Below are 21,527 nucleotides of genomic sequence, written 5' to 3'. Positions count from 1 at the left end.
GCTATAAAACAGGAACCAAACACTGATCATAAAATTGAATCTAATATCACTGTCCACCTCAAATAATCACTCCATGAAACACTTTTGACATTTCAGTGCTTGCAGTGATTCAAATAGCATAACCTGATCATTAGGCAGTCCTTTGACAAGTTTCAGGCTGAAAAAATGACTCCATGACTCACTTCTAGAATGTGCACCACTACATCACCAACACAACCATTTGAATGCTTTGGCTAAGCTAACCTCACCATAAACAGAAACTAATCATCACCTCAATAAGGCACTTTGAAATGCTACCTTTACATTTACAAAGATGTGAGCCCACCATTCTTGTCACAACCTCTTAAAACCACTTGGCACACCAACATTGCTCATCAAGGTGCAGCAATCTTTAACCAATGTTTTTCTACATGGAGTCATTACTCTGCCACCGAGCCAATTAAACTAAGTCAGCAGAATTTATTCAAGAATCAATACGACCTGCTAAATCCAACATCGTCAATTCTGAGTTGCAAATTCTAAGAGTGCCAAATACTAATTGGAACTTACAATGGCAATGTATGCGCATTGCAGACATTAAAAATGTCGCATCACTGCTACTCGCCTATATCTGGCATTACAAAAGAAACAACTCATTGCAACAAACAATAATTCCCCACATCCTCACATGTTTTACATCAACTTGATAACTTCCTTAACAGATAGCTTATTAAGTAAATGGCAAAAATACCTGTTTGAATTTTTTTCAACATCTTAATAGATCACTTACTCAGTTAATGCTCTTTGATAAAAATTAGCACCTCAATAATAGTCTGAAACACCATAAAACTTAGCAGGTCCCCAATGCCTTTAAACCAGAAGCATGGTCTGTTACCCACCAAAATGGGTAACCCCATAGGAAAAAAATTGTCTCCTATGCTTGACAGCCAGCTGGTCAGCCACATAGCCAGCAACCCCTAACAGTCACCACTAGCTGATGATATGCCATTATATTTCTGCCATTTGCTTCTCATCCATCCAGCATGAGGAAATGGACAAAGGTGAGCTTCCATTCAAAAGGTACTCTGGTCATTTTGCAATTGGCTGCTTATACTTGTTTGTTTTTGGGCATTTTAGTATGGATTATGGGGTGATCTGGAAGTATGATAGGTTTTGACTGTGATCTTGTTCTCTCACCTTAAATGGTGGGTTAATCTTCGATCCTATTCCAGTGGGACCTCCCTTAATGGCCCAATGGATGTAGGAGGGGCACTACTTGGGAAGCCCTGATTGAAATAGCATAGTTCCATCTTCCCATATACCATGCTTAACACTTTCCATCTTACATTATAAGCCCTTATCTCACCTCCATTCTTTGGGTTCAACCTATCATGAGTTCTTTGGGATTTGGCACCCATATGTCCACATACCTGGGTAGGGCCTGGAAACTTTGCCCTAGGAGGTTGATGTAGCTAAAAGAAACAGAAAGAGCATATCATGGCCACAGCAAAATTAAAGAAAGGAAAATCAAAATGCAAAAGATGGCCAGGGACATACAGATTAGCACGTGGGCAAAAACCTAGCATGAGCTCTACCTCACTCATTATGGCCATCACCCAATTCCTGAGCACATGTTGCTCCATTACATCAAAAGAAGGAACCCTTGCATGTCCCAACCCCGATGAGCAATGAACTAACTCATCATTAAGGGGTAATACAACTGCTATATCATTCAAAGCAAGCTCTAACCCTTGAGCTATGAGCAGTAATACAAAAAAAAACCAAGATTGAGTAAACGGCACACAAGAGGGGTGGATAAACAAAGGTCGAGTTCGTAACTAACGCGTCCACAAATGCTCCCTCCTCACATCCATACACTTAAGGTGTGGACACCCCCATCAATCGGTCCCTTCGACCATGGCACTTGGCCATGAAATCTTATCCCCTCCGCTATCATCATTATTATTCACTAACGCCTATTGATCGAAGGGTGGGCCAAGGAAATGTTACTTCCCCTCAAGGGCTGGAAACACCTAATAGGGTTGACCTTTAGCCACTCCTACCTAGGGAGAAAACACCATTGTGAGATCGAGGTCATGATTTTGGAAGAGGATCCTTATTTGAAATTTTGAAGTAGAGAATAGCCCGTGACATTCAAGTTTGGTTCACTTAGACGCAATAATGATATTTGTCCCTATTCTTTTTATCTTGTGGAGATGTGATTATATGGAGCATTTTTGTATTATGGAGGTTTTTCTTGGCAATGGAGAAGTTATCTGGGATCAATAAAGGATTGTTCATGCATTTTGTCTTGCAAGTGAACCATGTATTTGATAAATCTTTGATTTATGTCCCATGTATGGAATGAATTGATAACCTAGGGTTTTTCTATTGTGCTTTTATTATTGAAATAGAATCTAGATAACATAATTGTACGCATTACTCATGTATGAAATGTGAATGGCAATCCCCTTGGTAAACTTTTGTAATAGCTCTCCCAAGTGACCTTGATCCCTCACAAAAATAATAGTTAGGGTTTTGTGCTAGGTCATCAAAACATCCTTACTCCTTTGCAAGATTTAGGCAGTATTTCACATCAATATACTCCATCATCCCAAGGACTAGGCATTGGCCTTGTCAAATTGGTGATCAAACACAATTTTATCCATAAACTTGAATTTCGCTCTCTCTCTCATTTCGACCCTCTTAAGGATAAGTGGCCAAGCTAGGGCTTGGTGCGAATTGGCCTAGAGGAGGAATTTCAGCTTGTGGAAGGATTCAACATTGAGGGAAGACTTGGTTGCCTCAAAATCAACCTCCCTTAGTGGCTAATCTCTCCATTTCAAGCCCTAATCCTCTTGCCCTAGGTAGATTTGCCCTAGGAAAACCCTAGTTTACAAACTTTCAAACTGAGTTGTTGAAGGTTTCTTAGACCATTTGCTTGCTAATATTCATTAATTGGAAACCTTTTATTGGTCTATTGATCCTAGTGTATCCCTTTTGGCTTGCTATATCTCAACCCTAAGTCAATTGTGCCTTAATTTGGTCTTAAGAGAGGATGCAAATTGCCTCTATTTCCTTGATTGAGCCTTGTACTTAAGAAGTGTTGAGAAATCTAAGGCATCATGTATTAGGTGATTTCTCTTCAATTAGTAACTACTTGTAAGTGCCTTTTACAACTTTAGATTAGGATCTTCTTTACTTTAGTTATTAATGTTCTTCTTCATCAAACAGCTACAAATGCATGAACATAAAAAGGCTCAAAATGGGAGCCATCTAAAAATCAAATCCTTGCTCATGAAACCCATGAGTCAAGCATACAATCATTTTATTTTTCTTCTTTACATCAATTACATAAAAATCAAAATTACACGTCATTATGATGACCGAACCTAGTTACACTTTCCAACAATCCCTCTTAACTAGGGAGGCATTCATAATGGTACTTGGTCGTTCTCAATCTAAAGAATTTCTCATAAGAAGAACCAGATTGGTAACTCATCTGTATAGCATCATATCAACCAAGATTGTCACATAGCAAGGCCTTGACTAATAGCTCTATCTCTCCACAAGTTCTGAGCCAATGCTGGCGAGACCAATGATTATAGACACTCTCACCGTTCTCTCCCGGAACATACCTCACCCAGGTACTCAAGGTGTGTTCCATCAGGACTATTCTTATCTTGGATTCCCAGTCCTCAAGGAATATCGATCCTCTATGACTACTCTTATCTTGGATGCCCTATCTCATCCTCAAAGAGTATCGGATGCCAAATAATTACCTAATCCTCCATTTTGTCTTCCCAAGTGAAAACGAGAATGATGTGTCTATCTCTCCCTCTCAATTAGGGAAGACATATCAATTCCAATAAAGGAATGTACTCATTCCTACAAAAGGAATGTACCTAAGCTCCCTCTTGGCTTAAGAATTTCCAAGTTTCTTCCAAGTAAGAAACTTGTTTCCAAGCTCCCTCTTAATTAGGGACCTACAGCAGCTCCTCAGGTGGAGATGATGGGACAACCAATTGCTTGAAGAACTCCTTCCTTCAATATCATGAATTTCTTTGCCACGGAGTCTTCATCTTTTGGGATTTCTTCATAGGGCACGGACCACCCATCACTTTCATCCATGATTCAATCATGTCATCGTTCCTTTCATCAGAAAGCGATCCATCAGTCCATATTTCGGCTTTCTTCATGCCACGTTTACTTAAGGATATTTCATCCTACTACATGTGCATCAGTGGTGGAAGACTTCCATAGATCTTCCCTTGGCAGCCCTACATAAACTCATCCAGATAATTGTTCAAAAATAAAGTAATGAACATTAAAATCAACATCACCTTTTGTGATGGTCTTTCATCATGACATCTACAAGTTTACATCAGCATCCTGCATACATATCGACACATCTCCCAAAGATATATATTGTCAAGGGTCTCTTTCTTTTTCAGACTCCATCAATGTTCATATCTTTCATGAAGATATCCTAGTCAAATCTTCTTGGTCTTCCAGATTTTGATTTCCTTTACCACAGTTGCATATCTCATGATCTCTTCCTTACTTTCTTCACACATCTCATTCCCAGTAGCTTCCAATCAGAGTTCCTCAATTGTAGTCAACCACCTAATACTTCATATGAGGACATATTATGTTGATTTCATCTAGTGTGACCAATGCCTTCCAGCAACCTTTCATAAGGAGATTCCTTTCCTTTGATCATGAGCAGTGATCCATGTTACCTGCAACCATACAACATGACTTTATAATATCGAATACAAGCATACATACCTCATTTACCTTTAGGTCATCTAGGCTTCTCTCAGCAACTTCCTTGATTGAAAAGAGCTTCAACCACTTTATCTGCTTTATCTCTTATGTCATCATACCATCATCCCATGGATTCCACAAGTTGGAGTTCCTGATGAAACACTTGCTTCCTCTCTAGATCGGCGAACCTTCCAATGAAGATTCCATCAAAGAAACTTGAGGATCTTGAATATCCCTATCCAGTAGATGTTTCCTTTTGATGTATGATGAGCCTTGTTCTGGATGACTTCTTCCTTTCCTTAAGTTTCCAATGAGGTTCTCAAGAGCTATATCCTTCATATTTGACTGCCATAGATTTTGTTCCAGCTATCCTTCATGTTTCCGTATGGTGATGTCATGAGCTCTTACTTCTAATGCTTTTCCTTTTTCTTGGACTTCCTTCTTTTCAGCTTCCTCCATTTCTTCAGTGAAATGGGCTTCTTCTCTATTTTTCTTGATATTGCCCTTCTTGAACTTAGGACAATATTTCCTGTAATGCTCATAGCATTGAATCTTAGCTATGTTCTTCTTTCTTTCCGACAAATGTTTGAGCACTTTTGCCCTCAACCTGTCTTCTTCTATCTTGCATAGAAACGAGAAGTTGTTGAATGGAATAGCTTTCTTATCCTCACATGCATTTGTTACCTTGTTCATTAGTTAGTACATTTAGAACAAAGGAGATCATTTCCTTATTTGAAATTATCTCTCCCAAATCTTGTAGTTAAGATCTTATGAAGATATCCCTTCATCCTTTGATACCTTCAATTTGTGTAGATCAAATATAAGTGATATGACCTTTCTTATCGCATCTTCAGAGAATAGTTCTACCAGCTAATCATATATTTCTTTTGATGTCTCCAATCCTGCTATATAGGGAATGAGGGGGCCTTTGATTGATTTCATAAGAATCCCTTTAGCACTTTGATCCATTTCCATGTATTCAAACAATGCTTGACCTTCAGATGGTTTTTGGAGACTTTTCCATTGATATGATCAATGACTTTATTTTTTGCGAGGATTATGTCTATCCTCCTTTTCCATGCAAGGAAGTTCGATGACCCAACCAACTTATAGATCTCCTTGCAAAACGAAGTCATTTACTAGACTAGATTATAGAATAAAAGATACTTACTTGTCAAGCGAAGGTAAAATCTTCAACTTGATCCCTTTGTTGATGATGATTGATGAAGATGTCTTGATGCTCCTTTGATGATCTTCTTTAAGGATAAGGAGGTCCTTGCTTTAATGAGGGGGAGACTGCCTTGGAACCTTTTGAAGATGATGACAATGCCTTTAGCCTTCTTTGGATAACTAGCCTTCAAGATACTTCGACTTCTCTAGTGGTGAATGAGTGCAAATCAGAAAATGCTTCTAGGGTTTCGACTTTCTCCAAGATGATGTGATCTTAGTACTAGAAATGCTTCTTTTGGATGTCTATACTTTGGGCCACCTTGCATTGTAGATCTCTTCAACTTGTAGATCTCTTCAACTTGATGAGGGTCTTTGTGGTCTTTTAATGATGACTTAGAGGATCCAAAACTTTTGCTAGTGTAGACTTCTTCTTCGATCTAGGGTTTGATACTTCGATGTAGATCTCGACTTCACTTTGATATCATTCAACTTGCTTTGATGCCTTTCTTGAAACTCGATCCTTGAGTGTCTCTTTGATTACATGCCTTTTTATTGACTTTGACACCTTAGCTCTGAAACCATGTTGAGAAATCTAGGGCATCATGTATTAGGTGATTTCTCTTCAATTAGTAACTACTTGTGAGTGCTTTTTACAACTTTAGATTAGGATCTTCTTTACTTAAGTTATTAATGTTCTTCTTCATCAAACAGCTACCAATGCATGAACATAAATATACAAGAGACACAGAATGTAGGCTATGAGCCAGGGCCAAAACCTCTCACTCTTTGAGAGGAAAACCCGCACAAATTCTTCTTATAGAGATTCCAATTGATGAATACCAATACCAAGACCCTTGACCTATTTGCCACTCCAAGACCAAGACACTAGTTCTCTTGACTGTCAATCTTTTGCTCTTTTCTCTGTCTTGACTTCTCTTCCACTTCGACCTCCTTAGCAGCGAGATATCATCATCACCGAGACTGTCACTGACATGACACCAAGATCACTTTACTGGTTGTGACCCTTTCTCTGTGGTAGTATAGAGACTTTCTCATTGTGTAATACTGAACTATAATGGCACTAAAGTTGTGAGGCACCAAACCCTTCTCACTGTGGTAGCATCAAACTGTAATGATACCGAATTGCGAGACCTTCAAACTCTTCTTGTTGTGGTAGCTCCGAACTATGTTAACACTGAATTTGTCACTGTAATTGTTATCTCAATCTCAGAGGTAAACCCGAACTCCTTGACTATGAGATAACATCAAACTTATCTCTGCAATCTTGTATCCTTATCCGAGCTCCTTCAACGAACTAGCCTCTGCAATCCTATACCTTCTCTGAGCTTCTTTACCAAACTGATATTCGAACTTGTCACTTAACTGTCCACCTGAAATTTCAGAGAGATATCCAAACTTGTCTTCTGTGGAAATGCGAAGACCCTGCACACACATATCTATAGTGGTTTGTCTATATAAATAAGCCGACATGTGCATCCAAATAGGTGTGTCTTCATTAGGTGAACCCAACATGAGTTCTTCACTTTAACTTGAGGCCGACTTGAAGAGGAGAACTTTGTGCTTTTCTTGGAGGGCTACTAGACCATTTTATTGACTCATATACATTTGTAACATGCCCAAGAAGGGTTCTTCATACATGACATTGACTCTCTTTGACTTTTATGACTAGATGACAAATCTTAAAGGCTCACAATGGGAGCCATCTAAAAATAAAACCCTTGTTCATGAAACCCGTGAGTTAAGCATACAATCATTTTATATTTCTTCTTTACATCAATTACATAAAAATCACAATTACCCATGTCATTATGAACACTGAACCTGGTTACACTTTTCAACAAGAACAGCATCCTCTATAAGCCACAATTGTCACCTTAATCCTTCAACCTAGCAAATATTTCATAGGTGACTTCTATATTGGGAAGCCTCCCATTGGTGGAAGCCCATAAACAACAGGGGGTAGTGGCTATGGTGATAGTGGGCCACACCTCATTGTTGTCACTTAGTCTAGTGCATTGCCTTGTAGGGTACCCCCTCTATAAGACCTATTAGATTTCGATGCAACAGTGCCAAACTTTATTTGAATGGAGGTTGTTCAATCACCACGTTAGTTGTGTTTCTTAAAATTCTTATCATTTCCAACATTACTAGGCTATTTACTTTCCTTGATGGCTTTACCCCTGGTTTGCTTCTCCATCATAGTCTAGTCCTCTTGTGTTTCCTAGACTAGGGCAGCCAGGACTTTTACAACAAATTTTGTTTCCAAAGCTTGGCATTGTTTGTTCTCAGAGAAATTACACAACATTTATTGTTGTCATCCACAAAAATTGCCAATTTGAAAGCTAGCTTTGGAGAGCAAGTTCTTAGGTTTATTTGATTACATCCTCCCTCTCCCCAATACTAAAATCAATAACACTAAGTTACTGGAAACATCTTTAGCAATTGCCAGAAACGTCGTTCCACATTTCCGAAATTGAAATGGGTATGATCTGTCATCAAAACGCCATCGAAACATTTCTAAGCCATTTCAAGTTTTTGCAAATGTAGAATTTGGGTTTCAAATTCAAGAGTTTGTAAATTTTTTTGGATTCACTTCCTGAAATTCAGAAACGTATCATGAAAAATCGTGATCCCTTTCCGAAAAGAGACCCACCCATAAAAGTCGAATACCAGGTACATATTTGGTTAATTTCCAAAAGTTGGGCCCACCCCCTCTTAAACTATCACCGACCTTGGCAAACCTTATTTTCATAATTTGCATTTCGTTCGACTATTGTAGGAGGTCGTGCCACCATGCCCTGTCGCCATAGACACTCTGTAGCCCGTCGTACCCAAGCACAGACCAAGCACCTAAAGGCAGAACCACTCGTGACTCTCCGAGCACCTGAAGGCTAAACAACTAGAGCACAACCAGTCATTCAGAGAGCACAAGGGTTTCCTTAGCCACTCACAAAGCTTGCATGAGGTTTATGATTAAACTGTTGAGTTGCCACGAGTCATAACTCGTTGCCTTGTAAGCTTGAGCCAATGAGCGGGAGTCCATTACTGGTAAGTTGCAATACACTTTAATCCCTTAATCCCATGATTGTTTTCTTTGGAATTACTTCCTCGTAGTCTTGCTTTTCCCTGAGATGATCTCAAAGCCTCATTTTGAAGCTCATCAACCTTGAGGACAGAATCTTTGAAATCAAATACATCTTTGCCCAAGACTCCACAAGTTTGTTTACCCTTCAACATGTTGCTACAGATAGCAAGGTCTGTATGTGGGACTACTTTGTCATTTTTTGGACATGTCTCAGCCTTGGTAGCTAGTTGATTTTTCTCATCAAAAATCCTTCTTGTTTTCACAGTAAATTCCCCTTGACCAGAAAAATCATTTGAATTATTGTCACAAGAGTTACTTATGCCAATGTCTCTACTTGGAAAAATATAACTTCTTTGATTGTCTGTATGACTAACATCCAAATCATTGAACCTATCAAGTTTACAGATTCATTCAACATTGATATGAAAAATGATACATTTTAAATTTAAATCTATTAACCATAGGCCACCTTCTTGGGAGGGACGTTTCCACTTTCCAATAACTTAGGTTTGAGTTGGACTTTGAGAATCTTCCTTTTTAATGTTCTCACAACCTAGATTTTGAAACTATAGGTAACAGTGAACAATGAACACTCTAGGGAAACTTTTGAAAGCATATCAAATGACCAGAGCCAGGAAAATGGTGAAATATGCTCACTACTTAACTATGTAGAGTCTGAAATTCTGGGAGATGTGACTGCCAACCTTGTTGATTTTACAGAATTTGCATTATACCTAGAAGCAAGTAGTTGACTTTAAAAATATAAAAATCAAATGTAGACTCTAATTTAAGCATGATCATTTAGCAAGTAACTGTCAAGTTTAATATGAAGCATTGGATACACTTGAGACGGATTACAACAATGTTATCAAAACTGTACCGAAACCAGTGGAACCAGCCGATCTCACCGTTTTGGGGCCAAAACTAGGCTAAACTGAAATAGGTTGGTTCCATACCGAATCGGCCTATTCCAGTTCAGAGGCCGGTTCCGACCTGTTCGTATAGCCCGCGGCCTAGGCAAAAAGAAAGCCTTTTTTTCCCTAATTTCTAATTGTATCCTGGCTCCCCCCTAAACTTATTTAAACACACCCACCGCCTCTATTTCACTCACACTATTCATTCAAGTCTCTTGAAATTCTTGAGTTGAGTTCACTGAAGAGAATTCGGAGAGTTTTTTGTAAGGTCGTTCTGAGGGAGATTTTTTGCAGATTTGAAGAGCTTATTGGAGTCTTGGAGAGTTGTTTGGCTGATTACTAAAGAAGATTTTTGAGTTGCTTCAAGGATTTTTTTCTCAAAGATATTTGGGTTTTGTTGAATGCTTTTTGGAGCTGGTTGAAGGGGTTTTTTTTAATTTTGTGGGGGCTACTACAAAGCTGATTTGGGAGGATTTTGGAGCTGATTTTCTCCAGAAAATTTAGAGGGTAAGTCAAGGTATTTTTTTCAATCCATTATTGTTCCATTTTTCTCCAAAAATCTAATTTTTTTCCCAAAATATTCAAAAACCCTAGTTTTTTTATGTAGATTTGTAGGGGCTACTACAGAGCTGATTTGGGAGCATTTTGGAGCTGATTTTCTTCAAAAAAATTAGAGGGCAAGTCAAGGTATTTTTTGCCATCCATTATTGTTCTATTTTTCTCCAAAAAAATTATCTTTTTTCCCTAAAAATTTAAAAACCCTAGTGTTTTTATGCAGATTTGTAATTTTGATTTGCAAAAATTCTTATGGTCGTTATTTTATTCTATTTTTTTCTCAACAATTGTTGAAATTTGCAAGGTTATTTTGAGGGATTTAGTTGGCAAATTTGTGAGGGAGATTTTGGAGCTAATTGAAGAGTTTATTTTCTGATTTGTGGGAGCTTCTTCTCTTCTCAAAATTTACAGATCTTCTCCAGGTATTTCGTGGCTTCTGTTCCTCTATTATTTTTCTCTAAAAAATATTGCCCTAGAATTCTAAAAATTGTAGGGTTTTCTATGCAGATTTCAATTTCTTCTTGTAGAAGTTGTCATGACCCCCAACAACAAGAATGATCCAGCTTGGGTTCCCTGCCATTTAAATGAACAAGGGATAAAACTTAAAAGCTTGCAACTATTGTGGGAAGAAAATTAAAGGTGGGGGGATCCATAGAATTAAAGAACACCTAGCACATTGGAGAGGGCAAGTAAAACCTTGTGAAAATGTTTATGATGATCTTAAAGCAGAGATGCAAAGTCTAATTGAATCCTACAACGAAGAAAAAAGGAAAAACAAGAGAATTAAAAAAGATATAAGGAAAAGTCAAATGAATGATGCTATGCCTAGTGACCCTAATTTTGAAGAATATATGCCTAGTTTTGAAAATTCCTCTAGTTTTCCTACTAGAGTTGGAGAGGGTACTTCTGGCCCTAGTTCAAGTGCCTTGAAATTGAAGAAGACTGCAGCCCGTAAAAGGACTGACTCCTTCTTTGTACCTCATAGCACCCCTAGTTCTCAACCAACCCTTGATGCTAAATGGAAGAAAATAGAGAAGGTTGCATATAAATGCATTGCTAGATGGTGGTATGATGCAGACATACCTTTTAATGTTGTTAATTCTGCATATTATCAACCCATGATTAATGTTATAGCTTCGTGTGGAGCAGTCTTCAAAGGCCCTAGCTTTCAAGATATCAAGGGGGCACTTTTACAAAATGAGGTCCAAAGAATACAAGAGTACCATACAGAATTCAAGCAATCATAGACCAAAATAGGATGCACAATTATATCTGATGGATGGACTGATGGCAGATCTACACCATATTAAATTTCTTAATTGTTTGTCCAAAAAGTATTATGTTTCTCAAATCTATTGATGCCTCTGATCAAGCGAAAGATGCACAATTGCTATTTCGTCTTTTGGATGAAGCAGTTATAGAAGTAGGGGTTGAAAATGTTGTACAAGTGATCACAGGTAATGCCTCTAACTATGTTGCAGATGGAAAGATGTTGGAGGAAAACACCCTACCATTTGGTGGTCTCCATGTGCAACCCATTGTTTGGACCTCATGCTTGAGGATATTGGCAAAATTGAGCGGGTAAAAAAGTGTCTGAATGATGCAAAATCCATAACCAGGTATATCTACAACCGCTCATGAGTTTTGAACCTTATGACAAAGCACATTGAGGGTAAAGAGCTTGTTCGATCAGCCATCACACGATTTGCAACAAACTTTCTTTCATTGCAATCCCTTGTTCAACAAAAATCGAATTTGAGGAAGATGTTTTCATGTGATGAATGGAATGCATCTCAGTGGAACAAAAAGGTTGAAGAGAAACAGATGGTTGACCAAGTATTTGACAAAAGATTTTGGTCAAAGGCAAAGGAGATTGTGTTATTTAGTGAGCCTCTTGTCATAGTTTTGCGGATAGTGGATAGTAATAAACCTGCCATGGGTTTTGTTTATGAGACCATGCATTTGGCCAAGGAACAAATAAATGCAACATATGGGGATAAAAGACATACATACATTCCTCTATGGAGAATCATTTATAAAAGATGGAACAAACAACTACATAGACCTTTACATGTAGTTGGCTACTACTTAAATCCAAGGTATGTAATTTTGGATTTCAATGCTCATTGCTTATAAGTTTTAACTCTTAAATTTTGTCCTTCCTTACTAATTAGAATTTAGAAAAGCTTTACAAAATGAAAACTTTCGAAATCGCTTGACTTGATGAATATATTTTTGTTTTTTGAACTTTGAAAGTACCATTACACTACAAATTTTGAGGTTGATGGAAAGGTATTAGAGAGATTATATAAATGCATTGAGGACATGGTCCTAGATTCCAAGACTCAAGATCAGATTCATAACAAGCTCTTGAATTTTAATGAGAGTATCGGTACCTTTGGCATTTCTATGGTTGTAAGAAATACAACAAAGAATCCCCCGGGTACGAACTGTCAAAATTTGCAAATTATTATATTACTCATTTCAATTTGCAATTGTTGAGTCCAAGTTTCAACTTTCAAATTCATTTGCTAATACTTCTTTGTCTTCCACCCTTTTTGCAGCCTATTGGTGGTAACAATTTGGTAGTGAATGCTCTCAATTGCAAAAATTTGCAATTTAAATATTGAGCCAGACATGTAGTGCTTCGGGGTGTGAGCGGAATTAGAGTGTGTTTGAGCATATACACATTAAGAAGAAGAACCGTTTGGAGCAAAAGCGGTTGAATGACATGGTTTTTGTTCAGTACAAACTTAGGTTGACACGCAACCAATTGTTGAACAAAACCCCTAAATCAAGCAACATTGTCTTGGTTGACTCTGATCCAACACCAGAATGGGTTGTGGAGAGTCAAGCACTAGCATTTGACAATGAAGAGCTTTCTTGGTTGGACTTGGACCCACCTCCATAAGTTGCAAAGGCAGATATATTAAAAGCACTGGTAGCAGCTTCAAGGCCAGGGGAATTAAGCCATAATCCCATTGCAAACTTGGATGCTACTCGTTCTTCAAATGAAGATAAGGAGGATGTTCAAGATGATGATTCTAATGATGACATCAAAAATTAGCACTTGTAGGTTGTAGTTGTAGTGTTGTAGACTGTAGTATCATGATTCATACTATCGTGTTATTTTGGACTATAAAGGCCTTTTAGAGCCTATTTTTTTATGCTTTTTGGTTCAGCGATGTTTTTCACTAAGTGTTATTTTGATTATAAGCATTATTACTTGCTATATAAATGAGAACTTTTGCATATTTGTGTATAAATGGTTTGGATTCATATGGATGCACATGAATATATATCTTTTTCTTTAAAATATGAATATTTTATGTGTTTTTGGTAAACCAGTTTTTTTCCAATTTCGACTGATTCCCGATCCACAGGGTTTTTTGGTTTGATCACCGATTCAGTTCTTATAACATTGGATTACAAATTAAATTATTAAACTTTAATATTAGTTCTATCTTCTTGAATATATTAATATAAATGTTGCAGGTGTTTTTGCCATTATATATTCCATCCATTGCTAAGTTATCAAAAACGTCCCATTCATGGCATCTTCAAGTTCATCAATTCGTAAAAAGGAACAAGAAATTGAATCGGCCCCTAAAGTTGATCCAAAGTCACCACTTTGGAAATATGTAATTGTTGTAGGGAAGATCCAAGGAGGGGGATCATTGGTATGGGTTTGCAATGAGTGTCAAAAGGAGTTTAAGGGATCATACACCTGGGTTAAAGCACATTTACTTGCCTTAAGAAACAATGGGATTCGAATATGCACTAGCCCACCTAAAGAGAATGGGACAAAGGGAAAAGGTTTAAGCAAGGAAAAAATTGCAAAATATCAGAAAGAACAAGACGAGGAAGATGTTAAAGCAAATGAGGCAAATTCTCAATTCAAACAACCAACAAGGTTGGGAGCATCTTCAGCAAAGCCTCCACTTCCCACTTATGGAATGTCACCCTGGTTCAAAGCAGTCTAATTTGGAACCGATTGAAAAGAGTTTTAATAATGATGCTCGAGAGAAGGCAGATGCAGCTATAAGTCAATGCATTTATGCAAATGGCCTTCCCTTTAACCTCGTGTGATCTCCTTACTGGGTAAAGATGATCAAAGCAGTGAATGAAGTCCCAAAAGGTTACAAGAGCCTTGGTTATGAGAAGGTCCGCACTACATTGTTAACTGTTAAGAAGTTAGATTTGGAGGCTAAATTAAACCACATTCGTAATTCATGGCGCATTTCAAAGGTGTCCATCATTTCTGATGGATGGAAAGATAAAAGGAATAGGCCTTTGATCAATGTGATTACTCAAAGCCCAAAGGGGACAATGTTTTTGAAGGCATTGAATTATGAGGGGCAGCTGAAAGATTCTCAATTCACTGTTGACATCTTGATTGAAGGAATTGAAATGGTAGGGCCAGAAAATGTTATCCGTGTAATAACTGACAATGCAACGGTGTGTAGAGTAGTAGGCCTACTTATTGAAGGCAAATATTAGGACATCTTTTGGACCCCATGTGTTGTACATTCATTGAACCTTGTGTTGAGCAAGAAGGGGAAGCAAATTGAGTGGATTCGACTTATTTTTGAAGAGGAAAAAGAGATTCAAGCCTTCATCACAAACCACCACATGTCCCAAGGCATCTAAAAGGAATTAGCGAAGTTGGAGCTCCTTAAGAGACCTAAAATTTAAAATTATTACATAAATTATAATTTCTATGACTCTAAATTCAAATATGTAAATTGGATTTTCAAATAAGTCGTGATTCGTGAATCATAATAGGTATTCAATCAATTATGATTTTTAATTTATTGAAACATTGGCACTTGTAGGTTGTCAAGACTCGTTTTGCTTCTCACATCATAGTCTTAACAAGGCTTATGCAGGTGAAAGAAGCATTACAATCAATGGTATGCAGTTCTCTTTGAAATCAATGGAGGGAATCCCAAACTAAAAGAGCATAAGTAGTGAAAAGGTTGGTTGTTGATGATGAATGGTGGGATAGGGTCAAGTACCTCTTGGCATTTACTAAGCTAATTATGGATTTGCTACGCATGTTTGACATAGATATGCCTAATTTGGGCGAGGTGTATGAAGACATTTACTCCATGATAGAGAAGATAAGGGTGGTTATAAATGCAAAGGAGAAGGACCCAGATGAAGTCTTTTACAGAGAAGTAAAAGATATATTGACCAAAAGGTGGAACAAGATGACCACCCCATTGCACCTTATGGCCTGTGCAGTGAATCCAAAATATTATTCTGCAAAGTTGCTAAGTAATCCAGAAAGAACCACACCAAACAAAACCCCAGACTTCTCGCGAGGATTTAAGAAAGCTTTTAGAAAGTTATTTGTAAATCCTGATATTAGGATTCGGATTCGTTCAAAGTTTGCTCACTTTATGGGATCAGAGGGTATGGATGCAGATCTTGATTCTATGCAAGACAAGACCATATTAAGTCCAATTGATTGGTGGAACTACTATGGTCGGAAACTTCCACATATTCAAAAATTGGCCATCAGGATCTTGTCACGGGTTGTTAGTTCCTCTTCAGCAAAGAGGAACTGAAATACATATGGCTTCATCCATTCGGTGAAGCAAAAAAAATTTGGCTCCAAGAAGGCTAAGGGACTAGTGTATGCCCATTCGAATCTTCGCTTTCTGTCACACAAGAGTGACGAATACAAATGTGGGCCTACCAAACTATGGGATGTGGAACCAAAGTTACATGACTTGGATATGACGGTGAACGCCATGTCTCATATGATTTTGTTTGATGAGGAGGCACCAATAATTGCAACTTCAAGTAGACATGGCAACAATGCTCCCACTCCTGGAGAGGATCCAAAAGTTGATGTGAATCTTAATTACATGGATGAAGACATATTTGATGATATGTAAATGTAATTTATGATGATGTTTTAAACTTTTGAACAATCAACATTGAATATCATAATATGTCAGATAATAGTAGACTGCCTGTCACAGTTCGTTTTGTAATTTGTATTGTGTAATGTGCATTTAGCGTTATTAACTTTGGTGATGATGTTGATGATTGAAATTGGAAACAGAAACTTGATGATATGTTGAATGTTATAATAATCACTAATGATGGTAACAATGTTTATGCTGAATTGATGATGATGATTTGTTTATGTTGAATTCACTATGATGATTATATATATTTAAAAATTGAATGTAGATTCTAAAAGATGAATGGTAATATGAAATTTATATTTTGTCATATCTATATATATATATATACTGTTTCCTTGCCGTATCATATCCAGATTTTTTGAAAATTTGTCGTATCCATATCAAACCCCGTATCCGTATCCATTTCAGTGCAACTTCGCAATAACAGTATCAATATCATGCTTAGAGAGCTCACAACAGTATCTGACCTCCATAGGTTTCATGACAGAAACTTCCTAGATGGGAGGTGTATTCCTTCCTTAAAGTTAAAACTGGCAGTATATATAATTCAGCATAACTTCATCCAGTATTTTTTGTTATTCTTGAAAAGGTTGCCAAGAACTGCTGTGCCATACTTAAGTCCTTAAAGTTTACCAGGGCTGGTGTATCAGTCTGAAACATTTGTTTGCATTCAAGTAGAAAAAAGAGTACAACTATACCATGAGCTGGCACTCATCAAAACTGTATCCTATCATAGTGGGACTCAAAACAGCTAGACTTAATGAGAATCAGCAGTCAATGACTACATGAACAGCTGCGTAACATACACGATACAACACAGTACAACTCATGACAAATCACCTTTAGTGAAGCAGGCCATATGAATTTTTTAGTTGAACAAATTACTATCTTCAGAATCTTCCTTCTTGGAATGGCTAAGGAGAACTACTCTGACAATGGTCTGCTATAAAATAGGAACAAAAGACAGATGATAAAAATGCATCCAACATCACTATCTGTCTCAAACAATCACTCCACGAAACACTTCTGATGTTTCAGTGCTTGCAGCAATTCAAGTAGCATAACCTGATCATTAAACAATCCTTTGACAAATTTCATCCTCCTAAATGAATCCATGACTCAATTCTAGACTGCACACTCCTACAACACCAAAACAGCTACTTGGATATTTTAGCTAAGTAACCTCACCATAAGCATAAACTAATCATCTCCCCAAAAAATAACTTTGTAACGCTACCTTCACATTTACGGAGATGTGAACCCAGCATTCTCGCCACAGCTCTACTGCCACTGAACTTTACATGAACATTAGAAGCGAAAACTAAAATAGAAACTCAGATTTTCCTTTAAATCCATTCTCAAATGCCTCGTATTTTCATGCTGATTGTAGCAGATGCCATACAACGGAAGTGCAACTGTTATAGCAAGGACGCCACTGTGTATGTCATCCTCCAGTGAACTTGGATGAAATTCCAATTGCCCTGATAAAAGTTAAAACCACTTGGCATACCAACACTGCTCATCAAGATGCAGTGATCTTCAACCAACGTTTTTCTACACGGAGCCATCACTGTGCCACCATTGCCAATTAAACTAAATCAGTGGAATTTATTCAAAATTAACATGGCCTGCTAAAATCCAACGTCATCAATTCTGAGTCGCAAATTCTAAAAGAGTGCCAAATATTACTTGGAACTTACTGCTGCATCACTGCTGCTCCTCCCATATCCGGCATTACGAAAGAAACAACTCATTGTAACAAACAGTAATTTCCCACAACACCGTATGTTATACGTCAACTTTCTTAAATTCCTCAACGAATCACTTGCATGGTAAATGGCGAAAATACCTCTTTCAAATTTTTTTCGACTTCTTCATGGATCACCTACTCAGTTAATGCTATTTGATAAAGATTTAACACCTTAATAATACTCTGAAACACCATAAAACTTAACAGGTCCTCGGTGCCACTATACCAGGAGCATAAAGCCAAACTTCAATTGAATGGCGGGTGTTCAATTGCCATATTAGTTCTGTTTTCTTAAAACTCTTATCATTTCCAACTTTGCCAAGCTAGTTACCTTCCTCAGTCGCTTTACCCTTGGTTTGCTTCTTCATGTCAGTCTAGTCCTCTTGTGTTTTCTGGACTGATTCACTAGGGACTTTTACAACCACTTTTGTTTCCAAAGGTTGACATTGTTTGTTCTCGGAGAAATTAAACAATATTCACTGATGTCATCCACAAAATTAAAATTTGTTTTGGAGCTCAAGTTGTTAGATTTATTTCATAACATCCTCCCTCTCTGGTACTAACATCAATAGCAGTATCGACATCATACTTAGTGGACTCATTTGTGATAGTGTGTGATGTATTATGAGATATTCCTATAATAGCATACCCTGTGATGGGATTTTGTTCCACTACAATAATTTCTCTACTCTACTCTTTATACATGAATGTTCATTTTTTGGGACTTGAACACGTAATCCTACTCAACAACCATGCCCCTCGTTTTATGAATAAGAAATAACCACGAGAATTATTATTGTGAGAACTGGATTTTCTGTTAATAGTAGTGGCAGTCGTTGTAGTAGTTTTCCAAGAGATTCTCAAAGAAGAAAAATTCTAATATGTGTAGATTTAACTAGCCAAGCCTAAATAGGGCTTGGGCTTCAAACAGGCTTCATGAAGTGTCTGTTTAAGCCAAGGGTTACAAGTATATGAATTCCAGGGCTTAAATTCGATTAGATAATGAACAAAAAAAAGGCCTTGACAAATTTACCTTATTTTGCATTGCCTGCATCATGGGAGAATCTACCGATCCCGAGTCCGAAACCTCTGTAGACCTAACGCAGAACCCATGTCTCGATGAATTCCTAGCTCCCAAATTTGACCACCATTCCTGACGGCTGTCGAACCGTCCGGTTAAACGGGATGAACGACCATGCGCCTTGAATGTGAACCCCCTGTGAAATAGAATGGCCCTCGACACTGATTTAGAGGCGGGACAGCAGAGGACAGGATGTCGAAGCGCGTAAGAGACGAGTGTGGGTAGTATTAGAGAAGCCATAACCTTTTCCCTGAGAGGATTGGCTGGGGTTCCCTTGACCAGTAGAGACCTGAGCTTCGAAGTAGTAAGCAGCGCGAGCTTATGGCATGGGACAGTGAAGAACTGGGAGGGCATTAAAAATGTTTTTAACACATTGCCAAGGGATAGTGAGGTTGACCACCGAGGGCTTTATTTGACACCTTAAAGACATCCCCGGCACTCACAGTTAGACGTTGAATTATGGCTCCTGATATACGAGTAAGGTTCGTCAGAATTTTAACTCGGATTCGGACCCCTACGACGATGGTGAACTTCCATAGGATGGGTCATTATCGAACAATGGTGATCTTCCAGATGAAGTGCCATTATCGTTCAATTTCTCTCACTTAATATTACATTTCATTGTTTTATATTTAATGAATTAAATATATTTTTATTATTTTGAATATTGATATTTTTTTATTTTGAATATTTTTTTATTTTATAGCAAGCTTTAGTATGGTTTTTAATATATATAGATATATATAATTTAATTTTTTATTAATAATGGAAATTAAAAAAAAAAAAAAAAATGTTTACTATTTAAATTAATAAATAAGTAAATATTTAGTTATTTATTAGCGAGTTGTCTTTAATGTGATTTTTTTGAAAATTTTTCTAATTTATTTTTCCGATTTAATTTGTCTAAATTCCGGCAAGAATTCATTGAAATCACAAGTTCGATGGCTAATCTATGCACAATCGAAGTGCCCTATAAGTTTTTCAATGTGTTGAATCCATATATGCAGTCAAAAAACTAGTTTAAATGACAAAAATCAAGATTTCACCTCAAAAATTTCCACCAAATTCCAGGCAAAAAATCCTCCAGAAACTCCAAAAAGTCGCATTAAAGACAACTCCATTTATCATAATAGTTTTTGTAATGTTCTTTTTGGAGGAGGATACTTAATGAATGGTGATAAGAGATAGGCAAAAAATTATTTGATGTCATTTCTAAAGTGATATTAAATAATTAGATTAAAAAGTGACTTTAATTAATTAAGAAATGAAACCTTATAAAATCACTTTAATAAAAAGGGGCAAAAAGGCGTTTATGGTATTTAGGTAACCCATGATAATCGTCCATGGTATTTTGATTACTCCTGATATTAAAAGGAAGATTGGAGCTCGCTCTTGAATATGATGAATTGGATATTGTTTTGATAATTGGTTTAAGAGCTCTTGGACTTGAAGGAAGGGTATGAACCCGTGTGAGGAGGGTAGTTTCGGTGGTGCAAGATCCACTTTAGTTAATCCATCCTTATTGATTTTGATGTTGTGACAATACACCCTAGCCAATCGACAAGGAGGGATCACTTCATATCTCTCGATTGTACTTCATAACAACAAAAAGGAGGAGCCATCCAGGTTTCTCATTAGTGCTCAACGTTGGAGATTATTATTCAGCCAAGTGTGCCATTTTGCTAGAGTGATTACAGGTTCTAAATCTAAAGCATTGACATATAATTATGTAACTAATAGAAATAAAGTGTTGTCTAAGTTATTATTTGTTGTTCATTTGGATTTTCATTGTGCATTTTATTGTATAAGGGTTTACTATTTAATTTGCAGACAACATGTTTAACAAAAAGTCCCTATTGAAAATGATTTCTCTTGATTACATTTAAAGCGTTTGAATGTGTAAACGATAATTTTGTGAATTTTTGGCACATATCTAAAAAGGGACATTCAATGATGTTAGAGTTGTACATCCTACCAGCGTGACAGGTTTTTCAGTGGAAGGTAAAATTCATATTACTCTTGACATCAATTTCAGTGGCTTGTTGGTTGGTTCCTTGGGAAGATGGAGTCTATGTAGGAGCTTTTTGCTTAAACCAAATGAGGTAAATAAATTTTCATTGTAAGAGAAAAGTTTGGTGATTGGTCTCCATCAAAAGATGCCCTTCTTGGCTTGTTGGAGGAGGTGGCAAAGTGTTTACACAAGGTGGAACAAACACCTTTCCAATTGATGCATGCAGGTATGGTTCCAGCATTGACTTGC

At 37.3% G+C, this 21,527-nt stretch overlaps 1 protein-coding gene across 1 annotated transcript in view; it reads right to left on the bottom strand.

Annotated features, from left to right (window-relative positions):
- Window positions 1-19,831, bottom strand: part of LOC149255724 (BolA-like family protein) — a 143,590-nt gene extending 123,759 nt beyond the window's left edge. Inside the window, exon 1 of the mRNA XM_089460556.1 lies at window positions 19,220-19,831. Coding sequence (XP_089316682.1) covers window positions 19,220-19,621 — 402 coding nt within the window. The 5' untranslated portion in view covers window positions 19,622-19,831. The remainder of the gene's footprint in view (window positions 1-19,219) is intronic.
- Window positions 19,832-21,527: the final 1,696 nt, after the last annotated feature.

Source organism: Pinus tabuliformis, chromosome 7 (assembly GCF_031772625.1).
Source record: "Pinus tabuliformis cultivar Carrire ecotype Pingquan chromosome 7, CPIR1, whole genome shotgun sequence".
In the NCBI taxonomy this organism is placed as follows: Eukaryota; Viridiplantae; Streptophyta; class Pinopsida; order Pinales; family Pinaceae; genus Pinus; species Pinus tabuliformis.
Note: the sequence above shows the minus strand (reverse complement) of the source record. Positions and strands in the feature narration are given on the sequence as shown.